General features: G+C 39.7%; 1 protein-coding gene across 3 annotated transcripts; it reads right to left on the bottom strand.

Moving 5' to 3' along the window:
- Positions 1–450: 450 nt before the first annotated feature.
- On the bottom strand, positions 451–27,374 carry CBX5 (chromobox 5). 3 transcript variants are annotated; one of them, XM_068971045.1, is made up of 5 exons: positions 27,265–27,374; positions 10,381–10,559; positions 6,077–6,263; positions 2,732–2,832; positions 451–1,085 (listed from the first exon to the last, which is right to left on the bottom strand). In XM_068971045.1, the coding sequence occupies exons 2-5, from the start codon at positions 10,515–10,517 to the stop codon at positions 935–937; spliced, it is 576 nt and encodes a 191-aa protein (XP_068827146.1). In that variant the 5' UTR covers positions 10,518–10,559; positions 27,265–27,374; the 3' UTR covers positions 451–934. The 3 variants fall into 3 exon arrangements, with proteins under 3 accessions (XP_068827146.1, XP_068827148.1, XP_068827147.1); XM_068971047.1 differs by having other exon boundaries at positions 2,732–2,829; XM_068971046.1 differs by lacking the exon at positions 27,265–27,374 and adding an exon at positions 12,316–12,395.
- Positions 27,375–27,890: the final 516 nt, after the last annotated feature.

The following is a 27,890-nucleotide window of genomic DNA, read 5'->3' as shown; positions in this document are numbered from 1 at the left end:
GGGTTGGAGGGTGCCTAGCACCTTGGCACAAGCACCAGGCAGTCACTCACACCTACATAAATATATAATCCAAATGAGAGAGATGGAAGGAAATAATACATACATACCAAATGTGATAATAAAGACAACTGTATCCTACCCCATCATCCTCATGTACTAATAGCTACAAATTTCCACAGTTAATAATCTTGTCATTTTATAACAGACTTCACCAACTTGCAGAAGCCGAATCAGGGACTGCTAAGAAATAAGGCCAAAAGTCCTGGGGCTAGGAGGAGTGCCTTGACAAATCTGAATGTAAAATTTCAAGCCCTCCTAAGGATGCCGCTCTTCTGGGAGGATGGTGAGGATGAACAACAGAGGGTGGCCCAGAAGACCACATCAGGAACCCTGTATTCTCCTGGGTAGAGCTGAATGAGGTTGGGAAAGCCCCAACAGGTAGGCAGTTGCTATTGGCTTTTTTTAAAAGACGGGCAACATCTCTTCCATCCCAACATCTCAAAACAAAGGCTAGCTGGTCATCAACATGTTCTAAGAGCCAAAGCAAGAAACCAAAATTCAACATCATTATACCAAAATCCCCCACCTAAAAAGCAACCAACCCCGAAAAGATCAAGACTCTAAGGTGACTAAAAAGTTAAAATTCATCTTGAGGTCACAGGGGAGCAGAAGGGAGAGAGCAGGGCAAAGGAAAAAATGGTGGGAATTACACACAGTATGTAAATGCCTGGTCTTCACAGAGAGACACTTATCATGAATCAGACCATCAGTTATGTTACAAGAGAACCAATACCAACATTTCTCCTGTGGAGCACAGTGATAAGCACATTTTTTATGGATGTGTTTAGGATAGAAGGGGGTGGGTAGAAAGGAGAGGAGGCAGGGAGCTGAATGTATTATGTACAAAGAGAAATGACAGAGACCACCCCCTCCTTTAGCTCTTTGCTGTTTCTTTCTCTTTGTTTTCCGCATCCTCAGGATATGCATGCCACGTCAGTCTCTCTTCATAAAATGCTATCACAATTTGTGGACATTTAACATTAGCTTCTTTTGCAAGAACCAGGTCTGCTTCATCTGTGTCTTTCCTGGAGAGAAAGAATATGAGACTTAGAAGGGAGGAAGAATGAGAGTCTGTCCAAACACTGGTTTGTGTTACTGAATTATGAATTAGCTGACTTGATTTCCTCTCCATCAAAAGGAAAAGGATCCTAACGGCTCCAATGAATCAAATTGTTAGTAAACATCATTTAATGACTACATCAGGAAGAAAATAGAAGTCTTCAGCTAGAATAGATGGAACACATAGCGGGTTTAATTAAAAGGCTGAAAATTAAACTACTCTATAAATTCTGCTTTCAGAAGTTTTATTTGTGTGTATGAGCATGTGAGTGAACACACAATCAAAGCTACATTCAGCCCTATTGATTATGCATAAATTGCTCAATCCAATTTCTGGATCATCTGGATCATGAAAGGGTCCTAACCCTCCTCATCTTCTGGCCTTTTAAACACTCATCCCTTTGGTCAGAACTGTAGGTTGGAACAATAAGAAAATAGAAACCTAAGTCAGCAAAGAATGTAAAACCTAGTCACTAAAATGAAATGCAGGAATTAGCTGCAAATTTCAATTACTCAAGTTACACTTTTTACTATCCAGTGTAACAAAAACAACAAAAATCTAGCAAGTTCCTTAATCAAGATTCCAAATCAAGAAAAAAATTTTTTAAATTAACATTCCACTGAGATGTGGGAAAAGACAACTAACTTCTTTTTTTTCCCCTCCACCCAACTCCTTTTCTAGAAAATGGAGATGCTGAACTCATGGAGGTAAGCATTATGGATAGGAAGAGGAGGGGGAAAACACACAGCTTAGAGCAGCTACCCAAATTTGGACTGTGGTGGAAAAAGCTAGTTAATATGTGAATGTAAATCATTAAGTTCCACATATGGCTAAGTGGGAAGAGCAGGCAATACAGCTCCTGACTTTGGACAGATTATAGTGATTCTTCAAATATAGGCTTCTGGGCAATTTACCAGCAAAATTTCGATCAAATAAAATGTTAAACCTCCTGACTATCCAACTTTTAAGGTAATTAGCTTCCTTAGTGGCACTGTAGCAGAACCCTCTATTTAGAGATCCAACTTAAATCACAAGTCAGAACACTTGGAAACAGAAAGGCAGGGGGGCTGCACCATAAATCACTCTGACTTTAAGAAACCAAGCTGAGGGGAAGCAGCTACACTTTCCTCTGAGAGCCACTCCCTCTACCGGATGAAATAACTTGTGCTTTGGCTAGTGTTATCCTTAATGCTTTTTGTTAAGATTACTTTTCTCTTTTAGACATTATTCAGCGGTCTTGGTCTTCAGTGGTGGCAGAAAGCCTCACTCAATTTCTATCCCATGGCCACAGGCTCATGGTGTAACGGTAAATGATTCAGAACTGTGTAAATAAATGGTTAGGTCATGTTTATATGTTTCCTACCTCAATTCTACCATTTTCTGGTATGTGGGCTAATGTAATTTGGCTTAATACCAAAGTTTTACAATCTTAAATCCACTCTGAACTGTAATTCCCATTTAATACTGACAGCTGGTATCAGTTAAAAATTTAGATCCCTGACAATCAAAATTCTTAGCTGGGGAGTACTCAGTCTTCCCTCCCTATCTTCCATATGAATTCAAGTCACTGCAAAGAAACACAATTGCAGAGGGAGGCCCAATCTCTCTCACCATTTCATTAGGAACATTAAGTCACCACAGGAATCTGTTGCCCCAATGATCTTTTCTGGTTCCAGTCCTCTCTCAAAGCCCCGAGCGATATCATTGCTCTGCTATAAATAGAAGATGAAGAAAGGTTATGGCTTGGAGGTAAGAGTAGAAAACCTTCCTGTTTCTCAGCTCAACAAAACACAACCTAAGTTAATATTACTGGATATCATATTTGTCACTCAATTCATAAAGTTCTTAGAAGTGCAGAAATACAATACTGGGTCAGCCAGTAACAGAGATGCTAAGAGCTATTTTGCAGGAAGATGCAGCTGTCCTTTTAGTATTTCATCAAAGGCCTGGGAGTGGCCCCTAAAACTGCTAATATCCCTTTAATATTCTGGAGTCATCATCTAGGAACTCCTCTCATCCCCTAATCTAATATCCTTAAACTTGCTTCTCAGATGCTAAACAAGTCCAGGTGAACTAAATCCTTTTTCATTTTATAAACTTCAACTATACCACCTCTCAATCTGGAGTTTATTCTCCGGACTTTCAGTTCACCTAATACTGACCAGTATTTTTAATACTTCTTTTCACATAGCCATCTGTACTTACAAATGAACAATGATTAAGATTAAGAAGGGATTCAAAGAACTACCATAAAATAGCAAATTTCTTTCAGAGATCACATACTATAATCCCCATGAACTGGGGAAGAGGTCCTGATCTGTGCCTGTCCCCTCCTGATGGAGATAGGTCATTAGCTTCATAGAGTAAACTGGAGAGGGATTAAAAAAAAAAAATTCTGTAGGGGATTATTCAAACTTGGTCAAATTGCAATCATGCAATCTAGATAAGGAGCATAGGATTTGATTCCGTTGCGATGGCACTGGTGAGAGCAAAATGGTTAAATTTTATACAAACCAGGTAATTTAAACAACCTTACTATGGAAGATAATGCCAGCTTATCTAATGGTAACACAAAAAAGACTTAGAAAGACTGCCCAAATGAACTAAATCACCAATGTCTGATTTTCATGCTAAAATCTTTGATCTGCCTTTCACCTTGCTTTCTTCTGAGAGATACAAAGCCTTCAGCATCCAGGTGGTCCCAAAGATACCAGGACCCGCACTGAGCAGGAAACCCCATGCATGAATCAGGGGACATACAGGCTCAAAAGCATATCCTCTTTTGGGGGTGCTTAAAGGGAGGAGGGTCCCAGATGTGCACACAGCTGCTCACAGCTGGAATGCTGGCACAGCAACCAAGTCGTAAATCATAGCTGGCGGCTGAAAACAGTTTGCCACATAGGGAGGGAAGAGAAGAAAAATGTTCAAGCAGCTGAAAAGGAGCCGAGGCAAGGAAAATGCTAAAATCATCACACAGGCAGTAATCTTAAATCAGGCATAATGCCGACTAACAAATTTCCTCTGCAGTGGTCTAAAGAAAGAAACGAAATCCCCCCCTGCACCTTTAAAATATACAATCACCTATCTCCCCAGCTGCCTACATGACAGCCATCAGCACTGCTGAGAATGCTGCCAGGGGCCCCAGATGAACATTACAATGTAAGGGACATGTGTGTGGGGGGGTGGTTTTCAAGGTCAGCAGCATCAAAACCTGGCCTAGGAACCAAACTCTGCACTGGCCAGTGTCTCAAAGTCAGATTGCTCCTTTTTTTTTCCCCCGCCCCCAGACTGCTCCTTTTTAAAAGGACATAAACGTTAGGTTGAGGAAATACACACTGAATGTCAAAAATGGCTACAGAAGTCATGCTGTGTTGTTTCTTGGTCTCTTTACTTAGCTGGAAAATGCATCAAATGACAAGAACCAGAATACAAAGGACTAATAAAAAAGTAAAACAGAAAGACAGACCCAAGTCTCAGCTCCTTAGAGAAGGGAAGGCATTTTCAAATTATCTACTAGTATGCTATATCATAATGATATACACACCTCACCAGAACAGGGGAGTTTTAAAAAATAAGATTGCAAAAAATAAAATTAATCAGGGAAACAAACAAAATACTAGCGTCCACTTTCACTGACAGCCTCCAACCTTTCATTCTTATTTCAATTCTTTTCGGAAAGTTGCTCTCCCATTTTCTCTCCTCTGGAGACCAGGCATCACCTGTGTAAGCCTCTAGAAAACACTAACGCAGAGGTCCAACCCACAGAGATTTGAATTTTATTGGTGTGGAGTGCATCTTGGGCACCGGAGGCTTCTTTTTCCAAAGCAATACCGGAGGCTTTTGAAACACCCGCCTGCCCCCGTTGCCATGAGTCTAATATGCAGCCAGGGCTGAGAACTAATGCTCTAGCAAGACGGGTATCCAAGGAGAATGAAGATAAATATGGATGCTTATGGCAGGGATGCTAGAAGATTCAGAAGCAGACTTACACTTTTATTTTATTAAACTTAAAGGGTATGATATATCCTTCACCAGAAAAGACTTCACAACCTTGAAATTAATGAAAGGAATGGAAGCTGTGGGGGGTGATGGAGACACATGTGCACAGATGGAAAAGATATAGACAAGAAAAAAGACAGGAACAGTGCTTATGGCTAGTTACTTAGCAGCTATATATCAGAAGGATTAAAATAACTGAATCAAACCAAAATTTCATAAACACATTTTCAAAAACTGAACAATAAAAATATTCATAAGGAAGATGAAAAGTAATTTATTTGAAGTATGCAAAAATACAATAGGATCAAGAGAGACTACACATGACACTAAACTGTTCACTTTAAAATGGTTAACTGGGGACTTCCCTGACAGTCCAGTGGTGAAGACTATGCACTTCCCATGCAGGGGCATGGGTTTGAGTCTGGTCAGGGAATTAAGATCCTACATGTGTTGGTGTGGCCATAAATAAATAATTTAAAAATAAAATAAAATGGTTAGTTGTATGTTATATGATTTCACCTTAGTTAAAAAAGAAAGAATATAAAGGGTTAAAGTTAAGTGCTCTCTTTGGAATAAAAGAAAAAAGTGAAGTAGTAGATATTTTAAAGCTTCTTTCTATCCCTGAAAAATTCACTGAAGACTCTCCATAAGACAACTCAGCCACCTATTCACAAAAAAGGCACTGAGTGGCTGAATGTTTTACAGGGATTTAATTTTGCCACCTTAACACAATTCAGTGGACACATAGTACATTTCTTACTCAGCCAGGAGGGGGCGCTGTAGTGGATCAACAAAACTCCCAGGGGAGCTCCTGTGTTCAACAATTTACCTTATAGGCCATCCCTAGAATAAAAACAACCAAAACAGTGGCCCCCTTTTTTCCGTGAAGCGAGGAGGAAGCACAGGAAGCAGAAGAGTGGAGGGTGAGGGGGGGAGGAGAGCAGAAATAAAGCTTACCTCTCTCTTTTTTTTGGACTTAATATCATCAGCACTGTTTGAGAAATTGGATTTCCTCTTGTTACTTTCTGATTTCTCCCTGGGTTTGTTATTTTCACCCTCCTTCATCTTCTTATACTTTTTCATAAACTCAGAAATTAGCTCAGGGCAATCCAAGTTTTTCTCAGGTTCCCAAGTATTGTGCTCCCTGGGCAAGAATGGAGAAAAAAGGAAAGAAATGAAGTTTTGGGGTAGGAGGGAATCCAATACCTTACTTTACAGAAGACAAGTAGGCAAAAAGGGAATAGAATTCCTATGCTTAAAGGAGATAATCAATTTGATTCTAGAAATCTATCCAATCTATTGAGACACACACACACAAAAAAACTTGCACACAACTATAGCAGCATTTTAGGAGTCAAAGACAGAAAACAATTCAAATGCCTGCCAACAGGCGAACAGATAAACATAACATGGTATATCCATACAATGAAATACTATTCAGCAACAAAAAAGGGATGTAATACTAATATATGCTACAACACGGAAGCACTTCTAGACTGTGCTAAGCTAAAACTAAACAGGTGCTGATCAGTCGTTCCTTGTGGCTGGGGCTTGCAATTAAATACAAAAATGTTCAAGGGAATTTGGGGAGGTTACGGAAATGTTCTGAAACTGGACTATGCTGAAGGCGGCACAACTCTAAAAATTTACCACAAATCACTGAATTGTGTACTTTCAATAAATGAATTTTATGGTATGTAAACTATGGCTCAATAAACCTGTTAAATACTCAAATATAAGTTCTGCTTTGTAAGTGGCAAATGTGATTTCATACATCATCTATGCAAATCCTGAAGAGAGGACAATCTAATTCTAAATGCATTCCAGTTTACACTGTCTTAATTATGTTACTTGTATTTCCAAGAAATGCCAACAAATTGATGGCAGACTTAAGTAGTTAATTAGAAAAAAAGGCAGTAAGGGGTTAAATCATTAGAATATAAGCGAACCATAAAAAGGAAAAGACTCAAAACTGGGATTTGGAGCCCATTCATTCATTGCTCTGGATTCAAGTCTACTGTCACTAGGTAATCAAAATGCATTTCTATATTAATAAGCAAAAATAATTCAAGTTAAATAACTGTGTCTAATTAAACTCGGATCAAGGGGAGGTCTTCTATGAGGAAAATAAAGTTTGCATTCACAAACTTGTTTTCTGCATTTCTAGCATGGATTTTAGAAGTGTAAATCACTAATACCAATAGCAGGTTACATAATAAAAGCAAGAGATTTATCTTCTTTGGGAAAAACCAGACCAGGCATCCTCTTCACTCCTAGCCAGTGGCAGAGGTTCTTTCATTAAGAACAAGCTACATTAAGATATATCTGTACATGTATCACAGACAGTTTCTATAATCCCTTCACTGACTTAGGAAATATTTTTTACATTTATGCACTATTTATTTTAGATACTTTATTAAAAAACAAAAACAATGTAGTATCTTTAAATAAGAATGGTTTGAACACATGCTATAACTTAATAATGATGGAAAAATCTGAGCTATTTACTCTAGACTTCAGCTTTCTGCAAAAAGAGCTTAAGAATGAAACAAAGTTTATTTCTAAATCATTTGATCTAAAACTGGAAAGCCTCTCCCTCACAGCTCTTCTTTCAGCCAAAAAAAAAAAAAACCCTCATACAATAACTTTCTCCCAAATTCACAGATTATATATAGTTTACTATCCCAGGAGAAATTAAGGCACAAAAACCAAGAGGCATGCCAACGCTGTAGTACAGTAAGCAAGCTAAGATGCAGAGGTAGGAGAAGAATCTCTGTTGCCACCAAGGAAAGCCAGTCTTCTAAGGGGATTATCCCTTTCCCCACCAGGTTAGTATTGTTTCTACATCAATCAGTTTTCACCCAAAAGATAACATGGTATAACTTACAAAGAATCTGCATTTTATTTTATTTTTTTTTAAGAATCTGCATTTTAGCACCAAAGAAATGTGATGCTGGATCCTTGTTTTAGCATGTATCAGGTATGTTATCTCTAGTAAACAATTAATTTCCTCATCTGTAAATACCTCTAAAGGCTGTTATGAGAATTACAGAGAACACATGAGGTGGGATATAACCACTGCCTAGCAAACAGTAGGTACTCAGTTGTGGACAATGTTGAAGGGGCACAATCTGTCTCAGTCTTTAATGAAACTCTGGATACTTTTGAAAAACTCAGGACAAATGTTAATCCATCTACCCTTAATCTTTTCTTTACCTCTTTTATCTACGTAAGGTATCAATAGCTCAACTACACAGTCTTCAAATTCTTCAAAAACACCCAACCATTTCCAGTGATGATTCAATGGGTCAAATAAACATCCTTAAAGTCTTCAGGTGTACTTTTGTTTTTTAAAGATTTATTTTATTTTTGGCTGTGGTGGATCTTCTCTGTTACACTCAGGCTCTCTCTAGTAGCAGCAAGCAGGGGCTACTCTTCGTTGCGGTCTGCAGGTTTCTCATTGCGTTGGCTTCTCCTGCTGCGGAGCACAGGCTCTAAAGCGCTGGCTCAGTAGCTGTGGTACACAGGGCTTAGTTGCTCCGAAGCACGTGGGATCTTTCTGGACCAGGGATCACACCAGTGCCCCCTCCACTGCAAGGCAGATTCTCAACCCCTGGACCACCAGGGAAGCCCCCTTCCTGAAGGTGTATTTTAATTCCTATCTCATGATGCTCTAGGCCTCTCAAATCCGTAGTGCTCAACTCTAGAGGATGCTGCGATACCACGCTTCTTTAGAAACATGGAGGGCACATTCTGACTGCTGTGCTACCCACATTTAGTTCTGTCTGTGCTACAAATGCTAAGCATCTTGCAGTGCATGAACTGTCCCAACTAAAACACCAACAATGCTCCAGATGAGAAACTTGATTCCCATAATAACCTTAACTATACTCCAAAGGCTCCTGATCATACCTTTGTCCAAAGGAACTGACAAAGCATTCAATCTTTTATTAAAGTCTCACACTTTTAAGTTTCGATGTTTAATACGGTAACTACTAGCCACATATGGTAAATGAACATTTGAAATGTGGCTAGTATGAACTGATATGTGCTATAAAATGAAAAATATACAACAGATTTTAAATTCTTAGCATGAAAATATAAAATTTCATTAATAATTTTTGTATTAATTTTGAAATAGCATTTTGGTGGGAGTGTCTAATAAAATATACTATTAAAATTAATTCCACTTTTCCTTAATGTAGTCACCATAAAATTTAAAATTACATCTGGCTTGCATTCCATTCCTATTGAATACTCCTAGGAGCCTAAACCAGTTCCTATCAGCTCACTGGTGTTCGGAGAAATCCATTCTTTGTTATCAGGCATCCTGGGAAGAGAATTAATGAGAAATTAAGGCAAAATGCCTAATGATTACACAGCTTCATGCAATTCACTTTTCAAGCTACCTCTTCTAAGCTTCAGTATGTGTATATTTACTTCAGCACTTAAAGCCAGTTACTGCCTAACTCTGAATACTCAACACTTCAGTATCATTCTTAAAGCTCACTGACGTAAAAGAGGGGTTTTAAGGTCTTTAATAGTAAAAAAGATAGATTGAGGAATAAAGATTATATTAAAATGTTATTGTAGAAATGAGGTGGTATGTATTTGAGTGTTCACTCAATTTCTTTTGCGTCAGTTATATATATATTTTACATTTTTAAAAATAAATATTGGGTCTCAGATTTAAGTCTCTTACTAGGATGAGTGTTAAAAAAAATAACAAAGATGAGTGTTTCATCCTAGGACATTTTTGAGGGCCAAGGGTCATTATGGAGAGCTATGGGATCAACTACAACTTCTACTTAAATGTATGTATTTTAGTTTAGTTACATCCAAAAGAATAATAACAGTTTACACTTACACTGACCTTATGTGTCTGACTCTATACATTTCCCCAACATCTCTACGATATATACTATTTCTTATCCCTATTTTATTGAGGAAGAAAGATTAAGGAACTTTAGCAAGGTCACCCAGCTCATACTGTAAGTGGTGGGAGCAAGAATCTGGACGCAGGCAATCTGGCCCCTAATCTATGCTTCTAACCAGTTCATTACACTGCCTCTCAAAAGCAGTCTCATTAGAACATCAGCTCCAAGAAGGGGAGACTTTGCTTAGTTCACTGCTGTGTCTTGCGACTCTTAGAAAGGAGTGCAGGCGAGGAAAGAATAAGACAAAGACGGTGATGGTTCACAGGGAAATGAACCAAAGCTGTCTACTTCCCTCAGTCCCAAAGCATGAGAGAAAGTACTTACTCAGAAAAGCCTTTCCACTTCAGTAGATATTCCACTTGTCCCTTAACCACACGCCTGTCTAGCACCTTCTCCACAACGTACTCCTCCTCATCTTCTGAAGAAGAACTGTCAGCTGTCCGCTTGGTTTTCTTTCCCATGTCTCACGCTGATTCACCTGAAGGACTAAGGCCACCGGGTTCCTGCAAATGGGAAGGACAAAAATGGTCAGAATCCATGCAAGCAGTTAAAATGTTCAGTCTCTCAATGGGATGCAGCAGGTATAACACAAAGCTGCCATGTACCTTTCTCTTGGGTCTTGAAACATTCTACAGATGAGTCCTAAGAATGTAACCAAAAATGGGCAGGTCCCCACTTTCTTAATTACAACTTCCTCTTCGGCTCACAAGATCAAAATTATTAGATGGGCACAATTATCTAACTCTAATTTCAGAGTCTATAAAACAAGTAGGGTGGTATTTTACTCCTGGTACCTCTACGACTGTCTACAAGTCATAAACTGGAAGAGAAACATGGAAAACCTTCCATTTAAATAAGATTTTCTATAAAAATGAGAAAAAAAAGAAAAGCCACCAAAATCTAACTTTCCTCTGCTCTGAGCATCCTGAACAGTCTCTTAACAGGACAAAAAAGGCCTGCTCGGGCATGTTTCACCACATTTTCAGTGACTTGGTACATTTCCCTTCAACAAACTGAGCTTGTCCCTTCGGAGCACCCATCACCTCACAAAAGCAAGGCTGACACGTCAAATATATTAAGCCTCATCTTTCATTTGGGGATAGGAGGGAGGCATGGAGGAGAAAAATATTTTTTAGTCCTAAAAATCAAAACTAGTCATTGGGCTGTCCGGTAATTCTTAAGGCTCAACTAATCCAAATATTAAGGAGGTACCTCTCCTCTTAACTGGAGCTGACTTTGGGCCAAAGGAAGAGGAGGAGGAAAACAAGAGGTCTGGTCCCAGACTCACAGCAACATGAAGCCTCCAAACACAGAAGAACCATTCATAGGCCCAAGGAAAGCTGAAGCAAGGCAACACAAATGGAAATTGAGTTAAGCTCAGAAACATGCACAACCAGGGGGTACGCAGCAGAGACTCTAGTGTTTTAAATTCCCTCCTTGTTGTCACCACAATCATTTTAAAGAATTCTTCCTTAACCATGTTAAATGGTGCCTAGAGTCTGGATTATAGAGTAGCAGGGACTGTTTTCTTAGCTGAACTCCATTTTATTTTGCTGTAAACCTTAAAGCTTTTTTTTTTCATCATTCTAAAAATATTTTCTTTCTGATCAGATGACCACCCCAGGAACAGGAAAGGTCACTACTAATCTCAGAATTTTGTCTTTTGAGTACCATAAAAAGTTGCATTAATCAATTTACTTCAAACTAGCAAAATTTAGGGAATTATTCCAAGAATATATAGTTGTAAATCATACCTCCAGAACTTACTAGCAATAGGTCTGCCCACCCAAAAAACTGTATGTTTTTATCAAAATACTTCATTTGGATGAGGGAGTGGGAGTGTGAGGAACGTAAGGTAAGGAGTTTCAAAAATAATTTTTCCACGAATTCAGACGAGAGTCCTTTAGCTTCAAGGAAAAAAAAAATCTGATTTATTTAAAATAAAAGCAGCCTCCAACCTCACCAGAGACAGGAAATGTCCTATTCCAGGGAGAATACCCCACCCCACCCCCACTCACCTTGGAATTTCCGGGAGCTGAGCAGTTTAGGTCAGAGCGCCAGGGTTAAAACCAGCCCCGGGTTAGATGCATGCAGTTAAGCATTATGACTATGGCCTCCCCTGCCTCACGAGGAAAAACAAGGATTTACATATGTGTTCTTCAGTTTCAGGGAGGAAAGAGGACAATCTCCCTTTATACCTTCATGCAGAAGAGGAGCCCCAAAGGCAGAAGATGAATGGGGGTTCCCTCCTTTACCTACCGGATCGCCCCAGTTCTTTCTTTCCCTCTGGGCTAACAGGAGGGGCCTCCCCTCCCAGGTCTGGGGCTTGGCGGGCTGGCAGCTCCCCCGCCCCCACCCAGCTGCCTAGGCGCCACTGCGCAGCTGTCCCAGTCCGTTGCCATGGCAACTGGCAGCCTTACTAGACTAACGGGGGGAGAGAAGCAAACGGAAAAGTTAAAAGGCTTAACTTTCCTTTTCAGTGAAGGCTGGGTGGAGAAGTTGGAAGGTACCTCCCTTGGCCTCAAGTCTAAGGCATTCAGAGCTCCAGGGAATTGGCTCTTGGTTTTTAAATCCAGAACTTGTGCTTATTTCTCTAAGAGCACTGGGAATTTAATCAATAGCATTTTAAGATCTAACAGGATTATCGCTCAACTGGAAGCGGGGGCAGGGAAAGACTAGATCCTTCTACAACAAGATCAGGACAAACTACCGACCCCCTAATCCAGCCCACCAGGAACACTTTAGGCGAGGCCTTTTCTACCATCTGTCACTGAACAGTTAATTAAAATTGGGAGGCGGGGGAGGTGCAGGGAGTAACAGGAAAGGGAGAAGAGAAGTATTTCAAAGATACTATACAACTTTCCTTCTTGGGGGATTACTAGATTCAGAAACAGAATCTAGAGACTTGAAGCACTACCGAAGACTCTTTCAACTGAAATTATAGATAGAAAACAATTTAATTCTCCAGTAGTTTTAAAAAGGGGAAGGAACAGTCCACTCACAACCATTACTGTTAATTGAAAACCACTTCTCATTAGTTGCTTTTGTAATATTATAAAACAAATTTAAAAATAATTACCCACTTGGAACATTAATTATACAATATAATAATAATTAAAACCTCATGTATTAAAAATTCCTAATACTTGAGAAAAGGAGGACTGAGATAAAGAAAAGAGACTTAAGAGACTTGCAGTCCTGTGAATGTTCCTTTCTGCCTGCCTTAAAGAACACTTTAGAGAGCTCCACAACTCTGCTCTCTTCTTTACAGATACGAGTCTTTTAGAGACAAAGGCTGCTGCCACAAGAGAGTATGAATAAGGGACAATCAAAAGCCAAGAACCCGACTGAGGGAAAAAAAAAAAAAAAAAAGAATGGTGATTATTCTGCCTATCAAACAGAAGAAACTGTAGGGAATGAGAGCACAATGGGCAGTTTTCAACTACGAGAATTTCTTCAACTTTGAATAGACTCATCAGGAAATCTGAGTAAAATCTGCCTTTCTCAACTCTTCGTAACTTTTAAAAACTTTTTGTAGTTAAGGGATATGAAAATAATGCCAAAGGAATTAGATCAGAGTTGTGATTCTGTGATTAACTTGCGATGTGTGATCCTGAGTAAATAAATTTTAGGTCTAACCTCAGAATCACTAAAGGGGGCCAAATAAATCCCCACTGCCTACCTCCAAGGGAATGGGTGAGTTTATGTTGAAACCAGAGGCTGTTAAGTCCCCCAAGAGAAGCTTTTATAAAATATTACAGGGCCTAATACAACAGCAGCAGGAAATACGTGACCTTCCAAATTCCTAAGCCATTAAGCCATATTACATGCAGTAACTCCTGCAGTTCCACATGTTAGAGAGCAAGAAAGGAGGAACCTTGTCTTTGTTAACCTGCTGCTAGTAAACCAATAAACTTTCGGAGAAAAGGCAGGTAACCTTTTCTCTCAAGGGCAAAATTCTTACTCCTTAAAACTCAGGAAAACATTGGAGACTGCAGAATGAAAAAACAGCAGTTCTGTGAAGGGATAAGGGACAGGAAAGAATGACAGCAATACTAAGATTTTAGTGAAACCTTTCAGGGAAAACAAGGGAATCCAACGAGGAAAGGGACAAAAACATTCTGGTGTTCCATCTTTCTCCTTAAAACATCAGGAAATAAAGAACCAGATCAATTCCCTCTGTCCCACTCTTAAGAACTGGCTAAAAGGCACATGGCTAAGATCCTTTTCTCTTTGGGAAATGGGTTTTGCAACAGCTGACAAATCAAATTGGGCCTGATGCCAGGAGTCAGAGTCCAACCATAATATTCTGTAAAGAATGGCATGCAATTGTCTTGTAAATCTCCTGGACAGTCACAGATCAGAAGCTGGCAAGGATGACGACATAGTTCTGATGGAATGTGTCTTATCTTAACCTTGAAGTTACAGATCTGCTCAGGAGCAGCAGTAAGAAATGAGAAATGCACTCAGACATCGGAGGGGACATAATTCTCTTTTAGACAGTGCGACCCAGTGTATTAGGGTCAAATGAAACACAAAGCCAGACGGACAATTTAAGGGCTAGAGCCTGGACCAGATAAAGCATCTAGACTGGTGGTTCACGCTGAGCTTGGGAGGAGGGAGTGTTCCAGCGTGAGAAATGAGACATGGCTGGCAGGATGATGGAGAGATTAAGGTAGAATCCCAATACCATGCCGGAGGAAAAGAGGCCGAGCCTCTTGAGCACAACCTTATTATCCTTATGGAAATCTCCATGGGAAGCGGTGAGCTTCTCAAGTCCCGTCTTTCAGACATAACAGATCTCAGCCTTTTCTTGAACACACACAGGAACTCTCTGGTAAAGGCATCAACAACTACTGACAGAGTCCAGCAATTTAACTGCCCATCAGATCACGAGAGAGAGCAGGCCCCACCCACCCTTCATATCAATGACACAAGGCAAATTCACCTTGCAGGCAGACCCCTGTGTGCTGGGGGAAAACACCTAAGCCAGGGAATCTGGTGAGAATTCAGCCTTGACAAACATCAAAGACCTTTGCGGTCAGGCAGTCAGAACGCACAGTCCAAGTCGATGACAGGAAACTTCTTTAACAGATGAAATCTTCCAGAAAAAAAAAAAAAAGAGAAAACGGGAAGAGGTGAGGAGGTGAAGCAGAGCGGGACCCCAAAATCCCACACATTGTAAGGGTAAAAGATTTCAAAAAAAGTAAAAACTGCCAGTCCCCAGAAATTAGAGAGGGCATCACAGAAAGCTGGGGCAATGCAGAACAACAGATGTCATGATTAACTGTTTGCATTAACAGATCAATACTGGAAGCAGAGAACCACTCACATGAGATCGTTGGTTTGTGTACTCTGCCCAATCCCTCCATTCACTACTTTTCAATGTCAGTTGTCCTGATGGCTTTTGCATTTTCACGACACTGACAAGCAAAAGCATATATACACACACATACACATGTGTATACATATATGTATACACAGTGTATATGTATATATATTTATGTGTGTGTGTGTGTGTATATATGTATATATATAAAAACTAGGACTTCCCTGGTGGTGCAGTGGGTAAGAATCCACCTACTAATGTAGGGGACACAGGTTGGATCCCTGGTCCAGGAAGATTCCACAGGCCGCAGAGCAACTACGCCCACGCACCACAGCACTGAGCCCACACTTTAAAGCCCGGAAGCCACAAGTAACAACTACTGAGCCTGTACACCTGGAGTCTGTGCTCCTCCACAAGAGAAACCCCTGCAATGAGAAGGCCACGCACCACGAAGAAAGGAAGCCCCCACTGACCACAACCAGAGAAAGCCTGTGTGCAGCAGTGAAGACCCAGGGCAGCCAACACACACACACATACACATATATAATAATTCTAAGTCTTTCTCTAAGCTTTCTTTGTATTGTTTAAAAAGTAACAAAAGCAATTGCTAAGTTGCCTCACTGAACTACCTGCTGAACTATCTGGCAGTGGTAGTCAAACCAAGTGTCAAAATGCATTAATCAATGAGCTCTTTTATACAACTTTAATATAAATTTTATAAGCACTAGAAACGCAAATCTTCTATAAAAAAAAGTCATTCTAAAGAGCAGAAAAGGGGAAGGGCATATGCAAAGGTCCCTCTCACATGTATTAATTAAATATGCCACTGATGGGCAACTTCCGTTGGTCCAGGCTTGAGAAACTCCCAAGTCTCCCCTAAAGCCCTTGGGGAAAGCTGTTGGCTTATGTGAAGATTAAACTGTCAGCTACAGCGTTGTCTTCAAGGCGTCCTCTTTATAGCCTATGGTAGCAAATAAAACAGATGAAAAGAAACCAGATTTACAGAACCATTTTAATCTGGTATGTATTCTTTGCTCTTTATAGATCTAGAAGTACCAATGGTTTTAGGTTTGCCACACATACAGCATAAAACTAAAATACCCTCTATAAAGATGTTTTCTTCCACTAGATTTATGATTTCCAAAGTATTAGCCATGTGGCATCTTAACAAAAACACAGCATAGAGATGCACATTACAGCTGTCCTGGCTGTCTCAGGTTTTGTTAAATGGGCTGATAACTATCACTCCACCTCCACCAAAAGCCCATGAGCACCCAATTCAAGAGGAGTTAAAAGCTTTTTAAATGTCTATTTAAGAGACTGGATTAGGAAAGAGTTGAGGAGGAAGATTAACTGTGGTCGTTAACACCCCTATCATTAACAAGCCACATCTAGGCAACACAAACTTTATTAATAGAGAGGACTGTGGAGAGAGGAAATGCTTCTCTCTTGACCAGCAGAGTTCCAGTTCTCCATCCTTTAAAAATCAGGCCAAGGCGCTGCTTCCACCAGTCACAGAATTATTCTGAGGCAAAGTATCCTATTTGCTGATTATCTAACCCTCCTGCACCAGCAAGCAAGGGAGTAAAGAGTCTTTTCTTCTTTTAGATTAAAACATATACATTATAAATAGAGATAAAGGCTACCCTATACATTTCATTGTATTGTCCTCTAAGCTCTGACCCCATTAAAAAATATAAATGAATGTGTACTACAGCAGTTCTCAGAACAACTCAGTTTTATGTTTGGTTCATTGGTATATTTAGCAGTAACACACACATTCTTGATATCTCATTACCAGATCACAATCCCACAAAATAATCTTACATGGGATTTTTTTTCCCTATATTCAAATCTACTGTTTCATCTCTCAAGTGTCTTTCTCTAAATTTAGTTAGGGCACACCTAAAGCCATCATGGGCAAGAGGTTAGCTATTCAATTGTTTCTCGATTCAAGAGAAAGTAGAATTTGGTACCACTAAAGGGAAATGTCTTCCAGATGGTGCCTCTGAACACCTCTACCCTTGGAATGTACTGAATTTCTCAAAGCACCATAGTTTCTGGCGAGTGTTAATCTCACACCCACTCCTCTCTATTAATTAAATATGATGAAGCATGAGCTAGTAGAGCTTGTCACCTTTCATGAGGAACCTGGCAATTTCTCCATAAATCTTAAGAAAAATGGAAAAGAGTACCATTTGAATAGATGATTGCAAACCTCAGATTTTTACATACCACTTTGGCAAATCATGTTCACAAAATATGGAGGGGTTAAAAGAGAACTGAAGTGCCCATCCCCAATTAAATTACAGTCATAAAGCATTTCTCATATAGTCATAAACTTAAGATTCACACTTATCTAGCTTGTACAGATTTTGGTTATCAGCAGCTTAAGAGTTACAATGGCTTCTTCAGGTCATTTCAACATATCCTCTATTTGAAGCCTGGAGAAAGAAATGGCAACCCACTCCAGTACTCTTGCCTGAAAAATCCCATGGACTGAGAAGCCTGGTAGGCTACAGTCCGTGGGGTTGCAAAGAGTCGGACACGACTGAGCGACTTCAAATCACTTCACTTCACTTCTATTTGAAGGAAGAGCTTCTACCATGCCTAACAATTTACATTCTACCACAGTCTTAGTTTAGCAAAGACATTCAAGAGTCATAAAAATTAATTTGCATAACCATAAACTAAAATCTCTAATGCAACTATTGAGATGGTATTAGACTTTAAATCAGTATGCTAAAATCTGATTAACACATCCTGACAAAAAGTTTTTACATAATTGGAATAAGAAAGATATCTCAGACTGTAAAACTTCCAGGAGTAAAAAAGAGCATTCCTTCAACATATGGCATAGTTTTGTGCTCTGCCATTACCTTGGTGTATTAGCAACATGAATTATATTCAAGTCACAGCCTACAATTTAGATAAATAAAATCAACCCAGTATTGAACTTTTTCCCATCTCATACTTGGCAGCTCCTTGGCCATCTATTAAGATCCTGACCAATTTCTCTATGTGGCAATTTAAAAGCTGTAAAAAAATACATAATGGGTGATGACAGGAGAAACAAACCCACACCAGAAATTATTGAACCTTGTACATCTTTGCAAGTGTCTCTATTGACATATAAGTGTGAGTTACTATGCTACAACATCATAAAAGTGTGCTCTACACTTTAGATATATTGATAGTTAAATGCAAAGAAAGGCCACCATCAGATAAATGGCTTAAGGGATGGCCAATCTCAGACCACCCAGCTCTTCCACTGAGCATTGACACACTGCCTAAGCCAAATAAGATGTTTCTTTTTGTCCAGCTTCCAACCATCATCCCAACTAAGAGCCTATGCCAAAAGGATGATACAGTAATACTGACCCTTGCTCTAAAATTGTCTGGTTGGTTATATATTTATTGAGAGCCAGTAAGTGTCAAATGTTGCATGAACAGTGAGTTTAAGCCCGTCTTCAACTTATGAACTAAGTTGAAGTATCACCAAGTCTCTCCCTGGTTCAGTCAGCAATGGCTAGCACCATCCCAAACGCTGATGTAAAAAAAAAAGCTACTAAAAGGGCAACCAGTTAACAGTCGCAGTATCAGAACTAGGAATAAGATAGGAGTCCAATCCCAACTAGATCACTGAAAAGTTGAACTAGACAGGTCACTTAACCTAAGGTGTTAGCACTTTGCCCTGCTTATCTCACAGGTCTGCTGTGGGGGAATAAAAAAATTAGAAAACACTTTTAAATACATAAACCAGAGAAGTTAAATGTCCGATAGTAGATGTAGTTAAAAATACACTTCTGTCTTCTGGAAGAGTTTGTGTAGAATTGATGTTATTTCTTCCATAGAAGTTGGGAAAATTCACCTGTGAAGCCACTTGGACCAAGAGTTTTTCTCTGTGGGAAGGCTTTTAACTACAAATTCCATTTCCTTAATACACATAGGGATAGTGAGGTTAATTTCTTCTGAAGTGGGCTTTGGTAATCTTTCAAGGAAGCCATTCATTTTATCCTAGACATTAAATGCACTGGCGTAATTGTTCATAATTCTCCCTTGTAACTCTTACAGTGTCTACAGGATTAGTAGTGATATCCCTTCTCTTATTCCTGATGTTAGTAATTTGTGTCTTTTTTCCACTGATCAAACTTGCTCACTACATTATCTTCTCCCCAAAAAACAACTTTCAGTTTCATTGATTTTTTTTCTCTACTGGTTGTTTTATACTTCATCAACTAGTCACTGCTTTCACTTTCACTATTTCTTCTGCTCACTGTGGGCTTGATTTTTTAAAATTGAATGAATTTGTCATGTAATATTCTAAGTTTAAGGTATACAGCATATGTATCTTTGATACACTTATATACTGTAACATGGTAGACACTGTAGTGATATTTATCACATTATATAATTACAGTACAGTATTATCCATATTCATGATACCATGCATTAGGTCTGTTTTATTTTTAAAAATAATTTTATTTTTGGCTGCACTGGGTCTTCACTGCTGTGTGGGGGCTTTCTCGAGTTTTGGCGAGCAGGGGCCGCTCTTCACTGCGGTGCACGAGCTTCTCTTTTTGCCGAGCACAGGCTTCAGGTACACCTGCTTCAGTAGGTGCAGCTTGCAGGCTCTAGAGCATGGGCTCAGAGGTGGTGGTGCATCATGTGGAACCTTCCCAGACCAGAGATCGAATTCACGTCCCCTGCATTGGCAGGCGGATTCTCATCCACTGTGTCACCAAAGAAGTCCTGCATTAGGTCTTCAGAGTTGATTTACTACTTATTACAACTTTGTACCCTTAAACATCATCACTCTTATCCCTTTTTCTGGGTTAAGATAGACTCTAGATCTTTCCACCTTTAAAAAAACCTTTTATTTGTGTTGGGGTATAGCAGATTAACAATGTTGTGATAGTTTCAGGTCAACAGCTAAGGGACTCAGCCCTTCATCTACATGTGTCCCTTCTCCCCTCAAACCCCCTCCCACCTAGGCCGCCAGGTAACATCTACCAGCACTCCCTGCGGTACATGGTAGGACCTTGTTTATCCATTTTAAACATAGCAGTGTGTCCATGTCGATCTCAAACTTTCTTTTTAATTAAAGCATTTAATACTAGAAACTTTCCTCTAAGCACTGCCCTGGCTATATCCCACACATTTTGTTATATCATTATTTTTATTCAGTTCAAAATATTTTCCAATTTTGTGTGTGATCTTGTCTTTGATCCATGGGTTACTCAGAAGTATACTGTTCAGTTTCAATTCTTTGGGGTGTTTTCCAGGTGTCTTACAGTCACTGATTTCTAATTCCATTACAGCCAGAAAACATACTTTGTATAATCAAATCCTTTTGAGATTTATGACAGACGGTCTGACTTGTTAAATATTGCTATGCACTTGAAAAAAATGTATATTCTGCTACTGTTGGGTGGAATATTCTATAAATGTCTATGTATCAGGCTCATTGACAGTGCTGTCCACGTCTTTACTGCTTTGCTACCTGTTCTATTAATGGGCTTCTCAGGTGGCACAGTGGTAAAGAATCTGCCTGCCAATGCAGGAGACTCTGTTTGATCCCTGGGTTGGGAAGATCCCCTGGAGTAAGAAATGGCAACCCATTCCAGTATTCTTGCCTGGAAAATGCCATGGGCAGAGAAGCCTAGCAGGCTAAGTCCATGGGGTTGCAGAGCCAGACATGACTGACCCCAGAGCACACATTATTTCAGTTTTTTTTTTTTAACTAAAAGAAGGTGTTGAAGTTGCCAATACAATCGCAAGCGTGTATTATTTAGTTCTACTGTTTTCTTTCTTGTATTTTGATGCTTATTATTAGTTGTGTAAATTTTAGAATTATTGTATCCTCTTGATGAATTGATCCCTTCATCATCTACATCAGTGTTAACTCTTTGCCCTACTTACCTCATGTCTGTTATGGAAAAAGAACAAGAAAACACTTTGGAAAGTACACAGGAAACAGAGGATAAAATGTTTGATAACAGAAGTAGTTAAAATTAACTTTAATGAATTTTCTGAACTATCTGTAAGTTTTATCTATCCTTGTCTCCAACTACACGTATAAATGAGGCTTGCCTATGTTTATCAGATTACTAGATATAATTTATTGTTGTGAAATACTGAACAAATTAGCAGTATATTACCCTCCACAACTCCCTGTGAGGTAAGTGAGTCTTACTGATTTAGGGATGCGAAACAAGGCACATGGAGTTCAAGGATGTGCCTCAGAAACCAAAGATAGATTTCCCAGCCTGTTGGGTTGACCTCTTTGTAGAGGGCATTTTATTCCGACATAATTATGCCCGTTGGCTCAGATATGAACTTGTTTTATTCTAAGAATTGTAGATTACAATCAGAGAAACACTTGAATTCAATTTGGTTCCTTCACTCCATGGAAGAAATAAATAATGAGTGTGTTATAAAACTTGATCTTGAAGCAGTCCTTTCAATGACACCATCGCAATCCCATGCTTTCTGGTGTGCTTCCTAGCAGTGAAACATGATGGAACAGGCACTCCGTAAGTCTGAAGAGTAAGACTGCACATCGGAATTTCCCTGAAGGTCCAATGGTTAACAGCTTCCACTGCAGGGAACTAAGATCCAGCATGCCGCACAGCCAAAAGAAAAAAAGACTGCAAGTGAAAAATTTTAAATCTAGGTCCATGACCTAGTTTCAGGTAGAAAAATCTGTCCTTTTTTTTTTTTCCCCTTAAAATTCTGCTTAGTCCCCTCTCTTTAAAAAAAAAATTTATCTTAACTGAGGTAAAATTGATTCTAAGTGTTTAAGTTTGATGAACTATTCTTACTGGATAGGAAATCCAGACTACACCAGTCCTCAGCCTCATTAGAATGACTGAAAAGTGGTTCAGCTAGTCTATTACACTCGTTTTCGAAAATCACACCCAAGTACAGGTTTGTTATCACGTGTTAATACCCCGAGAAATTGACAACCAGTCAACAACTCAGTTTTCTGTCCCTCAAGTTCTAGAGAAAACCAGTTGGACTATATTAGCCCCAAATATAAGAACAACTTCTTGATTTGCATTTAAAACTGACTTCAAAAATAAACTCCCAAGACAATGTAGGAGTCACTTCATAAAAAATTTTAGGGCTAGAGAACTATTAGTTATCACCTAGCCAATTCCTTCCGTAAGAAACTAAGGACCAAAGAAGGCAAATGGCTCACTTTGAGTTTCCTGAGCCTTTGCCTACTCTCACCACTTGCTCCTCATTTTAAAAAATAACCTTTTCTTTTTTGAATTAGGTAATATTTATTCGGATAGGGATTAAAGAACCAGGGTACAGTAGTCTGAATGATGCACCCCCCTCAAAGTTGTGACTATTACTTTCTATGGCAAAAGATGTGCTTTAAAGAAGTGAAAGGAGAAATTTATCCCAGATTATGAGGTGAGCCTTAAATGCAATCACACATTTTGAGAGAGGCACGGGTTCTGAGAGAGACATATAGAGAAAGCAAAGTGAAGACTGAGCAGGGAGTGAGGCGGCAAGGAAAACTGACAACCACCAGAAGCTAGAAAGGCAAGGAAGGGATTCTCCCCTAGGGCCTCCAGAACCGGCTCAACACCTTGATTGCAGACTTCTGGCCTTCAGAATTGTGAAAGAATAAACTCTTGTTGTTTGAAGCCACCAGGTTTGTGGTAATTGCAGCCACAAGAAACTAAGACACAGGGGAAATAAAATTTTAAAAATAATAAACCAAACATTTATAAAACTAATTACTGATGCAAAAAGAACTGTGCTTTAAATGACCCAAAGAATGCCTAAATCCTTTAATCTTTCATTTTAAAGGTAAGTTGAGGCAATCAGAGGATGCAATTTACCTAAAAGGATGGCAGATCTGAGAAGACAAACTCAGAAAGGTCTAATATTTACATAGCTGCTAACAAGAACAGTGCAGGTTTTCCCCCAAACATGCTAGCTGGTAGAGCTCCCGGGCAGACTAAACACCGGCAACAGTTGCCACTGTGGGTGTTCTGCCAACACAAGTGCAAAGTTGTCATCAGAAATGAATATGTGGCTTCGAGTGGCTTACAGAAATCCAACAAATCTGCGTCCTGGACTCTGCACAAGCCAACTCTTTTCAGGATGACCTGGACTCCTTCCCATTAGTACAATGATCAGTTAAAGCCATCCTCTACAAGGAGGGAAGGGAAATCAATTTATGTCAGAGAAAAAAAGACAATTGCCCAGAGTCTAAGGTCATCAATAACAATGTGTAAATATCAGCCACACTGAGTCAGTTATAAATGATGTCTAGCACTATTAATTTATTGCTTTTAAAGTCAACATCCAGAGCATTTAGGCCCAATTTCATGTTAGGTGAATGGAAATAAAAACAGACCAAGTAAAAGGACAAGAAAAAAATGCTTTACCAGGAGATGTGATATGAGCTATTTCAGTAAGATATAAAAATTATGCTATGTGGTTAAATAAATGGTAAAAGCAAAAAATACTAGTCTTCCTCAGAAACCTCTGTATCCTGGATACCGTTCTCTCTTTTCCAGAAATATTGTCAAGGGCTCTGAAAATCACCAGAACTTTCCTAGATATATAAAAATCCAGTCAATTCAAAGGTTTGCTCTATCTTTGTCTTTCCTCAGTTATCATCCTGCTCACCACCTACCTGAGAGAAACTTTCTACCTATTGGATTTCAGTTTCCTTTTAGATAACAATCATTTTATGTTTGGATGCAACAGGATATGCCTCTAAGTTCTAAGCACAAGTGTCTGAAATTTTTGTAACATAGACTCAGCATTTTGTATTGTTAACAGAGTGTACAAGTTAACAATCAAACCAAGTTCTCCAAAAGCAAGAAATAAAAGTCTAAACAGGATTTTCAATATGACAGTCTCAGATTTCCATTAAAAACTACTCACCAAAATTTCCCCACCAGAGAGAAATGTCTATCAGACCTATTAACTATGACAGTGTAAGAGGACTTACAATAGAACAAGCAACTTTTATTCACACATCACAGTAAATCAAAAAGTCTAGGTACAATTCCTGAAAATTTTCAAATAAAAATATACTATTAAAAAACATCAAATAAGGGATCACTGATTAATTTGTTTATAGACCAAAGTAGGCAGGGCTGAAGACGAAAGGAATCTACTCAAAGTAACCTAGGGAGGCGTGTTTTGGATTACCTGTTCTTCAAGTCAGTATTTCTTTTCCCCCAAAGTATGGGTCTCTAAACAGCTGAAAAATCAGTTCAGCAGAAATCAACCTGTGTTTTTAAAAAAATGAAATAGAGTACTATAAATGAGAAGATGTCAGAATGCTTTGCGTATGTATTTGTATAGTGAAACTTTAAAGGAAAGAGGATTAAGTCAGATGAGAATGTAAGAAGCATCTGAAGCAAAGTCTACCTCTCCAAACACTTACTTGCCATTATTTTAGGACGCCAGACACAAGATGCAATCAGTGTTTAAATGCAAATGGTGAAAATGTTAATGTAGCTCTCCTTTTATCCAATCAAACAGTGATCGCTCTACAGGTGAAGAGATGATCATAAGGACTTAGTGATCCATTCACCAAAGAACACCTCCTGAACACTTCACCCATCTTCTAAATTCCAACTTGTCAAATAAAAGATTTTGACAAGATGATAGATTCTACCATCTGTCATTTCAAGATCAATAGTTTTCAAGTGGAGACTTTGCACCCTTCCCTCAAAGGACATTTGGTGACATTCTGATTGTCACAAGAAGAGGTGTGGGGGAGGTGAGATGCATTTATCAGGCTCAAAATGTCAATATCGCTGAGACTGAAAAACTCTGTAGTAGATCAAGACTGTATTCCTTTCAAACCTAAATAAATCAGGGACAGACGGGGCTTCCCTGGTGGCTCAGATGGTAGTCTGCCTGCAATGCAGGAGACCCGAGTTCGATCCCTGGTTTGGGAAGATCCCCTGGAGAAAGGAATAGCTACCCACTCTCAGTATTCTTGCCTGGACAATTCCATGGACAGAGGCTGACAGGCTACAGTCTATGGGGTCGCAAGAGTCAGACAGGACTGACCAACGAAAGCTTTCACTTTTTTTTTCACCCTTAATCTGTATCACTTTAGTTCTTATAAATGTTATAAATGAAGTAGTTACATTATTAGAATACCTAGGAACAGCTTACAAGCAAGTACAAAATAGGTTTTCCTTTTTCGAGTGCCAAACAGGAAAATCTTTCCTCTGTTCACAATAAGCTCAGTTAAAATCATCTTCCTTTTGTATATTACAAAAGTCTCTACTCATAGCAGTACCTCAGGTGTATCTGAATTTATTACAATATTTAAAGATTTTCTCTTTGACAATAAATCAGTAAATAATAGAGCAGTATAGACTCTGATACAGTCAATATGTAATTAAAATGTTTTACTAAAATATACTGGGGAGAGTAGAATGGCCATTACCAACATGATATGGACTACTTATAAAATACTTTGAAGGAAATAAAATCAAAAGGCAAAAAAAAACCACCCAGGTGATGAATGAGTCCTATCTCCAACATCCTAAGTATTAACCTCCTTAAGTAACTAGTTTTTTTTATCTAAATCCAGATATCCTCAAAGGAACAGCAGAAAGGGCTTAGGAGATCTGTAATGGCTTAAAGAGGGAGATACAGATGCAGAGAAAAGATCCTCAGAGAAGAACTTAAAAGACTTTGGGGACACGGGCAATGCTTGCAAAATATTTAGCAGGATGCCTAGCAAGTACTCAGAGTCACCTTTTCAAAATTTGCATTTTAAAATCGAGGGTCGCCTTAGTTCTTAACAGAAAAACAGCACTTTTTTGAGGTGTAAGGAGGTGGTGAGAAGTACTTGCTTGTAACTAAAAAACACAAAAACAATTGGCTTTAAAATGTAACTTTAATCACAAATTATTACCCCTGCAAATATTTAAACACTGGAGATCCAACCTGTCTCCATCCCACTGTAACCCTGGAGGTTAACACCCTTTGTTATGTTAGCTTGCCAAAACTTTTTCTATGGATTTACAAATCTCTTTGTCCGTGGAAATATGCATTATTTACTATTATGTTGACTTTTCCTGGGTACCTTTCCGCAACAGTACAAAGAGATTTATCCTACGCTTTCTAATATTTCAAGCCAGTCTTCGTAAAGAAGTTCTCAACATTTCTTGTCCCCACCCCACCCCCCAACCTAAAAGTGTGAGATTGTGGGATGTAGCGCTGTGGGGCCAAAATTCAGGCATTCAGGACCAAACTTACAGCTTCCCTACCAGATAAGTGTGTGGCCTGGAAGCCCAAAGGCTTCGTTCAAATCATTGTGGATAAAATACCCACCCCCACGCGCCATCGCAGGCAGTGACTCCTCATCCTCGCATCCCCAAATCTAAGACCTCCCTCTGCTGGAGCGCTGATTGGGCAGTCAGCCCGAGCGCTTTCAATAGGCTTGTGTGTCTACTGGCTCCAGACTTGGTCTATCCATTTAAGCGCTCGACTCCCGCATCCCCCATTGGAGTCAAACAGCTGCCTCTCGGAGGAGCCCAACCTACCGCGCGCTTCGTGCTCATTGGCTCAGTGACCCGCTGCTCAGGAGGAGCAAGCCCTCCTCCTACATACCGATGGCCCAAGGACCGGTCAGTCGGCAGCTAAAGGCAGACCCAATTGGCCTATACACTCGCCAGTCAAACTCTTCGGCTGCAAAGCTCCACAGAACCTACGGGGATAAAACATCCCGCCCCTGTTCTTCCATTGGTTGGGTGGACCCACCGCTCCCCCTTCACGATCCCCCACCCCGCGGTCCATTCATTACACACAATAACGGGACCGATTGGAGTCGGTTCAAGACCTCGTATACGTAGGCAAGACTGTCCGCCACTTACCCGGGATCGAGACCGATCACTCACACTAACGTCTCCCCTGTTCTTCTGTGGTGAGACCACAAGCCACCGCCGCTGCCGCCTTCTGCGCAACGCCAACCGCCCGCCAAAACGGATCCTTCCCTGCGCCTGCGCGACCAATCCTGAGACCGGACCCTTTCCCCGCCCATTACGCCTGCGCAAAAGAGGCCCAACTCCCGCCACTACGCAGGCGCCTTAGGTTAGCCGCCGTCTTCTGCCCGCCATTTCACGTGTTCCTAGCGCCAAACGGAACTTCTTACGCGCCTGCGTAAACTCGCCATTTTCCTACACATGCGCTCAGCAGGCAGTCCTTGTCAAAAAACGAAAATTTGTAACTTGCTAACTGCTTTTCTGAGGCATAGTATTAATCATGGTTTGCCAGGTAAACTGAATATAAAATTAAGGCCGTAGAGGATTAAAAAGTTTCTTTAAATAACAAGTACATTCAAACATGAATGACTGAATTACTAGCCAATCACTCTAGTTAAGAATAATATTACTCGAGAGCCAATAGACCCCCCGAGGGGTGGAGACTGCGTAGAACGCCCAAATGGATGACGTTACACAGCAATGCAGCACCAGAGACCAATGGTAGGGGAAAGCTGTTT

Source organism: Capricornis sumatraensis, chromosome 4 (assembly GCF_032405125.1).
Source record: "Capricornis sumatraensis isolate serow.1 chromosome 4, serow.2, whole genome shotgun sequence".
NCBI classification, from domain to species: Eukaryota; Metazoa; Chordata; class Mammalia; order Artiodactyla; family Bovidae; genus Capricornis; species Capricornis sumatraensis.
The sequence above is the reverse complement of the archived record's forward strand: the minus strand, read 5'-3'. Positions and strand labels throughout refer to the sequence as shown.

What these genes read in the sequence shown, in the direction of transcription:
- CBX5 (XM_068971045.1), bottom strand. Translation starts at nt 10,517, where the DNA reads ATGGGAAAGAAAACCAAGCGGACAGCTGACAGTTCTTCTTCAGAAGAT. An exon ending in AGTCCAAAAAAAAGAGAGAG is followed by an intron (nt 2,833 to 6,076) that starts GTAAGCTTTATT and finishes TTCTATTTATAG; the next exon opens with CAGAGCAATGATATCGCTCG. An exon ending in TTAATGTTCCTAATGAAATG is followed by an intron (nt 1,086 to 2,731) that starts GTGAGAGAGATT and finishes CTTTCTCTCCAG; the next exon opens with GAAAGACACAGATGAAGCAG.